Genomic DNA, 11,904 nt, shown 5'->3' with positions numbered 1-11,904 from the left:
GGAAGCTGATCTTCTCCGGCGCCGTTTCCTCCGGTAGCCCCGGGGCACTGGCACCCCGATGTAGATGGAGTGGTAATCTGGGGAGGGGAGGGAAGCTTTAGGGGGTGGGTCTGGGTCATTCTCACTTGCAAGAAAGAATAAAAGCCAGGGAGATGTTTGCCTTCTTCCCACCAGGTTTAAAGCATCCCGTGGGATGTGCTGAGCCAAGCGCCAGGAGATCTGAAGCATCAGCCAGCAGGGAAGACCCCGCTGCCATTTGGGGCATCCACAACTATTTTTGCTCACCTTCCTCATCGTCGTATCTCCTTCTCGAGCTGCTGAGGCCCCTCTCACTCATCCCATCCTCATCCTCCAGCATGGTCCTGCCGCTCGGAGAGAGCTGAGCCATGGGGAGGAGAAAGGAGAGAGATTATAAAGGGTGCTGGGCAGCGACATAGCCTCTGCACACCCACTCGGTGCTCCCTGCTGTGGGAATCCTTCACCCATGGAACCAGTGTCCTTCTGGTTTGGGGTGAGGATGCCCCAGGGATCCTCCAGCACCTCCTGCAAGCGCCCTTGGTGAGGTCTCAGTCCTGCCTTGCTCTGTGCCAGCCCTGCCCCTGCTCCACCTCCACTCTCCCCAGTTATCCGGATGAATTTCACCAGGGTTACATCTCCAGCCTCTTATTCCTGCTGCTGAAGGAAGGTGCAAGTGAAGTGTAAGAGATTACTGCAGAGATTGGTACGACCGCAGCAGCTCCATTCACAGGGGTTCTTGCCACCTGTAAGCACCCAGTTAATTCTGGGGGGAACCTGCACAGATAAAAGGGGTTTTGCAGATGCAAAGTTCATTTTTCCCCATCTAAGCACAGCTTTTACACCATTCACACACTGCCGCTCCCAGGTACCTTCCTTCAAACCTGCTGATGTGTTCCCCAGATGGGTTTCTTTGGAATTCGCTCATTAATCTCCTAATTATCTGACCTCCAGTGATTGCCTTTCACACATGACTTGGATAGGAGAACGGTTACTGTTCATGGCAGCCCAATCAATGCCTCCCAAAGTCACTTTGAGAGCGGTCGGAGAGCCAGCCTCTCCGTGTCCCCTGGTCCAGCTGCTTGCATCCATGGCAATATCATATCATTATCCATCTATTTGAGGGAAGAGAAATCCCAACTGAAGCCAAATAGGTTAAAAATATAAAGTGAACGGAAAAGCTGGAAGCATCCAGGACTGGCCAGGTTGGCTTTGCTGGAGCTGCTGAATTACTGACCCATTCCCCAGAAGGCAAAGAACATCTTTAGCCTGGTACAGGCTCCAGCCTTATCCCAGTTGCTGTTTGAAGGCTGATTTAACAGACTTGGGGTTTTACTTTGTTTGACCACATAAACCCAATGCTTTTTGCACAGGTGCAGGGACTAATTTGTTTTAGGGGCAAACACTTCCAGATGGACAAATCCTGCCCCAACCATGTGGGATAATATCAACCACAAGCCCTGGCTTCCTGGGAATAACATTATCAGGCTAATTCTGAGGGTTTTAGGAAGCTGGTGCTGGCAGGAGGAATGGCACAATACCCACCCAGCCGCAGGCAGAAGTAGTTCTTCTTCTAACAGATGGAGTATTAGGAGCCTCCCTATGAGGTTTCCCCACCAGCTTCAGCGCTAGGTTGGGATTCCCAGATGGATGTTGATATATTGGGAAGAAATAGGACTCCTTTTTCAATGCAGCTTGGCAAGCAAGAGCTCTACCAGAGCTCCACTGGGCAGTGAAACCAGCCCATCTGCTAAACCCAGGCTTTGTCAGAGCCACTGATAAATACAAGGTCCTGAATGATTATGGCTGATTGATGAGGGTCATGTAGCCTGTGAGCTGTTCCTTCTAATCTCTTACATATAAAGCTTTTTTGTCCCCCCCAAATATTGCATACAAACACAAGTACGATGCAGACAAGAAGTGGTGGAAAAAGCAACTCTAAGCACAGTAGAATTAAGGGGAGGAAAAGAAGAGCACGGTTGCCTTTGCCAACAAAGTCCTGCTACTCCCACCAGCTCTCAGTTCCACAAAACCAATCTTTAGCATCAATAAACAAGCTTTACCATGAATAAACTCACCTTGAGCTCTCCAAACAGGCTCAGAAATCAGCGGATGGAGCCGTGCAGTGGAGTCACAGGCACTCGTGCTTGCGGGAGCCCAGATTGCCTCGAGATAAAGCTGCTCTCGCCACCATCGTATCGACACCCACTGCCAAACCCTCTGTAGCTCCCAGGTTAAAATGGATTTGGGGCGGCACCAATTGACTTTGGGAGCGGAAAGGCATCATGGGATGCAGATAAACTTCTGGAGAGGGTGGAACATCCAAGCCAGGGAGACCTGTCTTGTGCAGTGATGGTCTCTAGATAGAGATGTAGGAAATTCAAGGTGTCCATCCGCAGCTTGCAGGGCCTGTGTCTTTTGAGGGTTTTTCTATCACTTTTGCCCTGATTGCTGGGATTTGGGAGGGAAACTGTTTTTCTTTGTTTTCTTTGTGCACTATCATCAACATCTGATCTTAAACAGAAGAAAATTCGTCAGGGAGTTACAGAGAGCTGTCACCACCAGTGAGAAAGCTCCTAAAGCCCCTGGGGATGATAGGACCAGCCCTATGGCCATAGAACCAAAGAATGGTTTAGGTTGGAAAGGACCTTAAAGCTCATCCAGTTCCAACCCCATGCCATGGACAGAGACACCTTCCACTAGAGCAGCTTGCTCTTGTCCTGTCCCTACAGGCCCTTGTCCAAAGACCCTCTCCAGGTTTCCTGTAGTCCCTTTAGACACTGGGAGCTGCTCAAAGGCCTCCCCGAAGCCTTCTCTTCTCCAGGCTGAACCAGCCCATCAAATACAGTTTGGGTTCTTTTTTTGATGAGGATTGCACACTGAATTATGCCATTTCCACAGTTTGCTTTTACCGTGTTAAATATCCTAAAATTGGATCTCATGGAAATCCACCTCCTGGTCCCATGAGCATGTCCACTGTGCTTCCCAAGCTGTCTGCTTCTATTTAACGCCCGACTTGTTCGCCCCTGCTTAGCCTTTTAATGGGGGTATCAATAAATCTGCATCAAAGCAGCATCCAGCCCTTTATCAGGGTTGGCCTCGTTGTTAATGGAAGGAGAACTTGGAAATCAGACTTTGTGCTTTGAGGTCATTCCATATCAGGGCTTTTCTCTCACCTCCAGGGGATTATTCGATGGCACAATCCTGTCTCAGTAGAAGAAAAGCAAAACCTGTTTGATGCTTTATCCCTGCTCTCATTTGCTTCCCAGCTCCTGTTTTATTAGATCTGCTCTTCCACATGTAGCACGTCTGGAACAAGGGAGAAGTGATTTCAAGACGCAGGATTTAGGATGAAGTAAGGAATGCTAATGGCATCCCTTTATTTAGAGTATCAAGGCATGTTTGTAAGTAGGAGAAAAGCTTTTCCAAAGTATGCTTATGATTTCATGCTCTTGCTCAATCTTTCCCATTTTCCAGGCATTAGCAGACCAACTGTTTGTGGGAATAGGGGAGCCAGGTGCCTAAATCATAGAAAAGACATTTAGGTTGGAAAAGACCTTTAAGCCCATCAAGTCCAACCATTCCCCAGCACTGCCAAGGCCACCACTAACCCATGGCACCGAGGGCCTTGTCTACACGGTGTGTGAATGCTTGCAAGGATGGTGACTCCAGCACTGCTCCAGGCAGCCCGTTCCAATCCCTGACTTCTCTCCATCTCCCATTGCTTACTGCCTGCTAAAAAACAGCATTAATCCAGACACGAAAACCTGCTTGCATCCAACCTGTGCAATGCTGCCAGTGCTGGGGTCCAGCATCAGCCAGGAAAAGGGTTCAAAGATGTTGGTGCTTGTTTGTCCTGTAAATAAAGAGCAAATATAGAAGTTAACTTCCTTCCTCCAAATAGACAGAAATGCAAAGAGCAGGTTGGGTTTATCAGCTTGTAGGAAGAAGGTTTTGCTAAACACATCCTGGAGAGAGGAGGGGAAAGGAAGAAAAGCAGAATCCCAGGAGCTGAACCCCACTGACCCCCCTGCTCAGCTTCTGGGGTTCCCAGCTCCGTTTCCAATGGGATCTGGGGGAAAAAAGGGTTCAGAAAGTGTTCTTTCCAGGCTTGTGCTCCTGATTACTTCACGTTAAGTTAAAGGGTAAAGCCTGGAACCAGTCAGAAGAGGGAGACAGAGCCCGGCAGACTCAGGGCATCCAACCAAAGCCAGCCTCCAGCTTCCAAAATAGCCTTAACAAAAGCTCCACTAATAAATGCAGCTTTTCCTTTGCCAGCGGCGCTGCAGACACTCAGCTCTTGGGAAACAGATTTGGTTCTTCTTCTTAATAAAACCACACTCATCATTTCTCAGTTCATCTGTTTAAGGTCTCCCTCTGCGAGCCTGTGTCCCGTTGCGGCTCAACCCATCCATCCAGGCTTGGATGCAACGTGCTCCAGCTGGTTATAGAATCCAGCCTGGTTTGGGTTGGAAGGGAGCTTAAAGCTCATCCAGCTCCAACCCCTGCCACGGGCACGGACCCCTTCCATAGAGCAGGGTGCTCCAAGCCCCTGTGTCCAACCTGGCCTGGAGCACTGCCAGGGATGGGGCAGCCACAGCTTCTCTGGGCACCCTGTGCCAGCGCCTCAGCACCCTCACAGTAAAGAACTTCTTCCTTATGTCCACCCTGAGCTCCCCCTGTTTCACTCTGAACCCATCACCCCTTGTCCTATTGCTCCAGTCCCTGATGAAGAGCCCCTCTCTGATACTCAGCGAGAGGACCCAATCCCTATTTAATTCCTGCATCCTTAGTGACGGGGGAGGGAATTGCCACCTTGATCACCAAGTTGTGCTAAAAATTCTGCAAAAGGCAATTCCTTACCTGGTCAATAGATGCTGGTCGCCAGCAGAGGGGAGTCACAGCACATTCCCACAGTAAATCCATCTTCCCTCTGGAAGTCGCTGAGCTCTCCTTTTCCTTGCCTGGGGATAAAACCTTAAGCCAGGTCTCAAAAGGAAGAACTGGAAACCTTCAGAAACGGGTGTTTTCCCTTGGTGCAGCCTTGCCCAAATATCCGTCTTGCTCCAGGAGGTGCAAGCTGTGCCTCTCTAAGGATATGATTCCTATTTCTCAGGTGATCAGGTTAAATATACCTACAAAGACAGCCCAAAGTGCAATGATGATGGTGCCAGCCATCATTGCCAGCGTGCATTGAGTGGAAGTGACTTTGCAAAACACAACACAAGTTACATTTATTGTGTAAAAAAAAAACCCTAAAAACCCAATAAGGAGATAGAGAAATGCTTCAAAAGGGGAAGGAAGTAAAGTGACCCTGGGGAGCCCATGTGCCCGCACAGTGCATTGCAGTTTTGATAACATCCCAGTGTTACTGTCTCCTGGACCTGAGAAGACAAACTACATGATGTCCATGTTCAACATCCACCACCTTCCTAAGAGCTGTGCTCCAAGTCCTCCACCTTCTCACACTTTGCTTTGGCAGATGGTGCCTTCCTCCTCCTCCTCGTCTTCCTCAGCATTGATGGGAATGTAGCCCCCTTCCTTGGGCAAGCACCAGCACCAGCCCGCACCGCTCAGATCCACAGCCCCAAAGCTGAAATCCCGCATCTCCAGGATCTTGAAGTCAACGGTGTCCAGCTTGGAGTAGATCTCATTGAGCTTTTGCCAATACAGCCAAGCCATCACGAGGCCAATCACCTGCAAAAGATGAGTGTTAAAAGCACTATGGTCCAGCAAACCCTTTCTGAAGGTCTTTCTCCTAAGGGATGCTGTCATCCGAACTTCCAAACCTGGCCACCAGGCAGGAGAGGACAATACCCAGTTAAATCTCCTGCCAAAGTAACAGGCTCATTGTTAAACTTGTTATTGGTCACATCCATCTCACAGCTTCCCACATCAGCCCCGACAGAGGGATGTGGATTAGTTGGACGTCACCATGAGCATTGTGAAGAGAGAGGCAGAGGTCCAGGCGCTTGCTAAACTTGAGATATTGCTGCAGTTTATTTCCCATTTCCCTGCAGGCTGGAAGGGAAGTAAAAAATACACTTTAAAACTTTAGGAGAAGGGAAGGAAAAAGCACTTTCACCAGCACCAGACGGCAAGCACATTGCTCTGATTTCAACTGGCGTTCCCCCCACGGTGCTACACTGCGGTGGCTGCAGTTAGAGGATAAGGCATGGTGAAGAGCTATTTGCAGACCAGGTACTGATGGGGGGCACGGGGGCAATCAGAGCACTTCCAGTGCCAACTGTATCTTTCTACTAACCCTTCACACTCCTTGACTACTGAGCCATACAAATAAGGTTTACTCCCCTATAAACCCAGTTAAACAGGGCAGGTTTATAGGCTCTTTTCAATGCACGAGATGGGATGGAGAAGGACAAAACCATCTTCAGCCTCCAGGCTTTTCTTCAGCAGCAGTCATTGAATCATAGAATAGTTAGGGTTGGAAAGGACCTCAAGATCATCTAATTCCAACCCCCCTGCCATAGGCAGGGACACCTCACACTAAACCAGGGCACCCAAGGCTTCATCCAACCTGGCCTTGAACACTGCCAGGGATGGAGCACTCACAACCTCCCTGGGCAACCCATTCCAGTGCCTCAGCACCCTGACAGGAAAGAACTTCCTCCTTAGATCCAATCGAAACTTCCCCTGTTTGTCCTCATAACCATCCGTTGAAGCAAAGAGCCAGTAAATAATCCAGTCACATCTGTACCATCCATCACCTGGGGTCTCCTGTAACTCTTGTAGCACATTGGTTTTGGAGCTGAAAAAATATTATTAGTCATTTCTCTGGGTCCTAATCAATCCATTAAATAGTTTGGAAAGTGGGAACATTAAGAGAAAGATAAATGGGGATAAGAGCAAAGGGTTAGAACACATCTGAAATTAGAGACTGTTTTGTTCCCATAGTGGAAAGAGAAAAGTTTTTGCCCAGAGGAGGCTGCAGAAAATAGAGGCAAAAACTCCACAGGGAAAAAGCAAATCACCCAAGGGTCTCCCAGCTGAGAGCAATCACAGAATCCCAGCCTGGTTTGGGTTGGAAGGGAGCTTAAAGCTCATCCAGTTCCAACCCCTGCCATGGGCAGGGACCCCTTCCACTGGAGCAGCTTGCTCCAAGCCCCTGTGTCCAACCTGGCCTTGAGCACTGCCAGGGATGGGGCAGCCACAGCTTCTCTGGGCACCCTGTGCCAGTGCCTCAGCACCCTCACAGGGAACAGCTTCTGCCTTATCTCCAACCTGAACTCCCCCTGTTTCAGTCTGAAGCCATCACCCCTTGTCCCATCCCTACAGTCCCTGATGCAGAGCCCCTCTCCAGCATCCTTGTAGCCCCCTTCAGACCCTGGAAGCTGCTCCAGTCCCTGAGCATCCTCATGGCCTCATGGCTCCATGTCCTTATGCTGGGGACACCAGAGCTGGAGACAGTGCTCCAACATCCTGCCATCCACATGAGCACAATGCACAGAAACCACGCTAAAGCAGCTCAGTATTTATTTTTCCTTCCCAAGTTCTCCTGGAGGTGAATCCCAGGATCAACAATTCAGAAGAAGCAGAATATGACCTCCTTTAAGATGCCCTCCCAACATGGAGAGTCCTTCCTTTAAGTCCTCAGTTGGAGCTTGCCCCATTCCCACTTTCCTAATTGCAGTTAGGTGTCCTCAAAGAGAATCCTGCTTATTTGACATCCCACCTAATTACTGATAACAGGATTTCATCACCAAAAGAACACAGAAGGTGCTGGAGGCTGCTGTGTGGTCACTGCTCACAGGGCTTCCCCGACAGCGGGAATTACAGAAACGCTGGATTCCTGCCATTAGGGTGCTGGGAAAGGCAACTGCAAATGCTGAATGAAAAACTGAAGCCTGGAATGATCTTAGCATCACCTTTTGTTATCCAAATGGCCTGAAATCAAGTTATCTTACAGCACCGGTAACTTTGGTGTCTGTATCTGTTTAGCTCCCTGCTGCCCTCAGAATATTCGCTGCTGCCTGGAATATTATATACCCATCTCAGCAGGCAACTCCTTCCTGAATAGGCTGTGAATCATTTCAGCCTGTGTATGGAGACAGCATTCATCCCGTCTCAAACTGCTCGGGATGCATTCACTCCCTGTGAGCAGGGAAGGGACCAAAACTGGGCTGTGCAACCTCACGCTCACCTGGGATGGAGCTTGCTTTTGGTGGAGAACCAAAAACAACAAACCCAGAGACTCTGCCATGGAAATTCCAGCCAGGATCCTGCTCTCCTATCCCATATCCATTGCCTCTTTGGTCCCCAGAAGGTGCAGAAAGCTCAAATTAGGGATGGAGGAGGCCAAGGCTTGGAGATGGCTCCATCTCTCCATGAACAGCAGGAATTGCCCAGAGCAACAGCTCCCACATGGATCTGGGTAATCAGATTGTGCTAATCCATATGCAACAGCAGAGCCTTTAAGGATTTATGAAGTTTTTAAATGCTATTTAAATGTATGTCAAGCTTTAGCATTATTTACTGCTATTAACATGTCATCACTTGGCAGATTAAAACCCCACTGCTGATCCAAGACCAAGCAAGTAAACCCTTTTGCAACGCCAAGTTCAAAGGCAAGACGTCATTTCTTTCCCTTCTAAACAAAACAGTAATTCAGAAAAGGTTTGTGTTGACAATAAATTGAATGCAAATGAATCCAATTCTTCAAAAGCAGCTTTGGAGACATCATCCCTCCTGCTCCTCCCAATGGCGATGCCACGTCCGAGGTACTGGGGATTTCTTGAATGGAATAAAATTAGCCCGAGTCCTCAATCAGCATCCTGCATCCCACAGCTTTCACTCTCCTCTGAGTTATGAACCAGCATCCATCCCAGCTTGCCTCTAAATACCCTCTTTCACTTAATGAAAACGGAAAAAGCTGTCAGGAATATAGATGCATTCAATATCTCTGGCACCAAGGGCACCGTGTTTTCCAGAAGTAAAGAGATTTCTAACGTGAGTGCTGATTTTATTGCACTGCAATATGAAGGGAGCTATTATTGTGGAGGAGAATGTTAAGATAATGAATGAAATATGAGGCTAAAAAATGAAAAAGCTGCTTTTGTCCCCAATTTCCCCCTCCTCCTTGTGATGGTAATCAACACCAAGCAAGGGGAGAGCAGCTGCTTGGGACTTTGCTGCTTGTAGCTCATTTAAAGTTAGATTATCGCCTGTTCTCCTTGGCTGGCATTCAGAGGAGAAGCCAGCCCTGCCTCGGAACGGCCCTAATCTGCTGCTTTCTGAGGCATTTCAATGCAGAGGGTTTGCTCAAGGGGGTACCAGAGCACTGAGAAGCTGCTCTTTGCGCATGCAAGAACAGTTGTGCATGTGAAATAAATCCAAAGACCTTTGCACATCAAGGAAATCAACAATTCATGCAGGGAAGTGACAACAGACTCATACAATCAGACTGGGTTGGGTTGGAAGGGACCTTAAAGTTCATCCAGCTCCAACCCCTGCCACGGGCAGGGACCCCTTCCACTGGAGCAGCTTGCTCCAAGCCCCTGTGTCCAACCTGGCCTTGAGCACTGCCAGGGATGGGGCAGCCACAGCTTCTCTGGGCACCCTGGGCCAGCGCCTCAGCACCCTCACAGGGAAGAGCTTCTGCCTAAGAGCTCATCTCAGTCTCCCCTTGGGCAGGTTCAAGCCGTTCCCCTTGGCCTGTCCCTACAGGCCCTTGTCCCAAGCCCCTCTCCAGGTTTCCTGCAGCCCCTTTAGGCACTGGAGCTGCTCTCAGGTCTCCCCTTCAGGAGCCTTCTCTTCTCCAGGCTGCCCCAGCGCAACTCTCTCAGCCCGGCTCCAGAGCAGAGCTGCTCCAGCCCTCCCAGCATCTCCATGTCTATACATATATTTATTGCAATAGCAATTGCACTATATCTATATATTGCAATTTGCACAGGTAATGCTATTTGTATTTTGGTGACACCCAAAATCAGGGATTCCCTGCAGTGACGTCTATGAAGGAAACCACCCTGTAGATGATGCTATTTGAGAATTCCTGCCTTGCTTCCCATCCAAACATACCTTCCTGGCTCCAGAGCTCCTTGCCTGTGTGAGTGGCTGTAAAACTGGATCCTGCTAAACAGAAAAGTCAAAGCACGTCAAGCTTCCCCGGAGCTAATCAAGTAAAAAGCAAGCATTTCTTTGATTATTGATTTTTCCTTCCATAAATTGATATTTATAGACCAGGCGTGCACAGAGGTCATGGACTGCAGAGGGAAAAATCCCTTTTATTCCTCTTTTCTACTACATTAAGCACACATCAGCCACTAGAGAATATATCGCCTTCCAGCCACTTGCGCAGCTAAGAGATTAAAAAGCAAACAAAACACAAATGAATCTTGTAAAGACAAAGGGAACTTTGGCAATACAAAGCCCTCTGCACAAGGAAATGTTTAACATCACTGTCCCCAAGAGATGAAGAACCCAACCTGCAAAATGCACGTTGCAAGTCTGATGCTGCATTTATGAGGAGTGAAAGAGTTGATCTTCTGGATTTATACTCTGAGGAGGGAACATCTACCTCTGCACTGATGCCTTGTTACTCTGCAACTGCTCTCAACGTAGAGCTTTGGAGACTGATGAAAAACCGAAGTGAAACAGAGGCAGCAACAATTTACTGCACTGGGCTGACAGCTCCTGGCCATTTATAACTTAATTCCCTCCAGAGCTTGGTGGTTGCACTGCAGAGTCCATAGATATTAACCCTCAGCAGTGACCTTTCAGAGATTTTTTCTTTCTAATCACCCTTGTGCCACTTTCTGCTTCTTTAGAAGGGAGAAAAAGGGGTTGAAGAGCTTTTTGTGCAATTGTTTCTAGCTTATTACAGTGGCAGCACCTTCTCCTTGCTAAGGAAGATGAAATACCATCAGAAAACATGCCCTGCAAAGACACAGGAGTGGAAAAGTCAGAGATGCTTTTCCCTGAGGTCAATATAAAAGCTGCTGAAGGAACACCTGGGCATGGCAAAGGGGAAAGAGCAAAGCATGAGGTTCTTTGGCAATTTAACAACAAATGGGTTTTATACACACTGGAAACTCCTTGGATACTCCAGATAGATGTAACGTATGGATGCAGCCGGTAGGAAAGAGATTTCTCTGCTTGGCTGCAGGATTTGGGCTTCCTTCATAATTAAACACAAGGAGTACGAGGCCATAGCAAGGATTTGCCACTGAGTGCCAGCAACTAAATTGAAATGTCTTGTTGAGAGTGATATGAAATGCATCACAGTTTGGCTGAGAAGAGCAGTGAGGAGATGGGATTGGTACTGGAGAATGAAACATAGGAAGAAGGATATAGAGAATTAAAGGTACTCTGCAGAGGCAGAAGAGTAATCAAGTTGGTGTATTCATGCTTTGCTCTGAGTGAAGTAAGACAAATGAACACTCCCCGCTCCTCAAATGCTTCATCCATTGCTTGATGGCTTGCTTAAAAAAGGCAGAGGCATGAATGATTTAGGAGCAATCATAAAATTACACATTCCCCGTGCCTTGCACCAGCTGGGATAGAGCCGAGCTGCTTCATGATGTACCTGCCTCTTAACCCTTTCAATCAGTTCAGCACCCAACAGGACCCAGCAGCTTTACAGCTTTCCCAAAGCCCAGTTAGATGCCCACACGCCTTGGGTCCTTCTTTCTGCACAAGAACAGGTTGCTTATCCCAAATCCAAGCACAAAGCTCAGGTGTTGGGATGATGAACATCAGCAAAGCTCAAAGCCCCAGCGTTTGAGCCCTCGAGTTGCTCGCCATCATGGAGGTTGAAGTTTGATCCTAAGGAATTGCGACACTGAGGAAAACTGGGCAAAACCCAAAGCTGGGCTCAGGATGCGGATCACGATCCCAACCTTCTCCCTGGCATCCTGCGAGTTTTCCACCAAA

General features: G+C 48.4%; 1 protein-coding gene across 1 annotated transcript in view; it reads right to left on the bottom strand.

Moving 5' to 3' along the window:
- Window positions 1–5,223: 5,223 nt before the first annotated feature.
- Window positions 5,224–11,904, bottom strand: part of LOC136003510 (tetraspanin-15-like) — a 41,012-nt gene continuing 34,331 nt past the window's right edge. Inside the window, exon 8 of the mRNA XM_065659189.1 lies at window positions 5,224–5,712. Within this exon, the coding sequence (XP_065515261.1) occupies window positions 5,479–5,712 (234 nt within the window). The 3' untranslated portion in view covers window positions 5,224–5,478. The remainder of the gene's footprint in view (window positions 5,713–11,904) is intronic.

Source organism: Lathamus discolor, chromosome 22, assembly GCF_037157495.1.
Source record: "Lathamus discolor isolate bLatDis1 chromosome 22, bLatDis1.hap1, whole genome shotgun sequence".
Lineage (NCBI taxonomy): Eukaryota > Metazoa > Chordata > Aves > Psittaciformes > Psittacidae > Lathamus > Lathamus discolor.
This window is presented reverse-complemented; position numbering and strand designations above follow the sequence as displayed.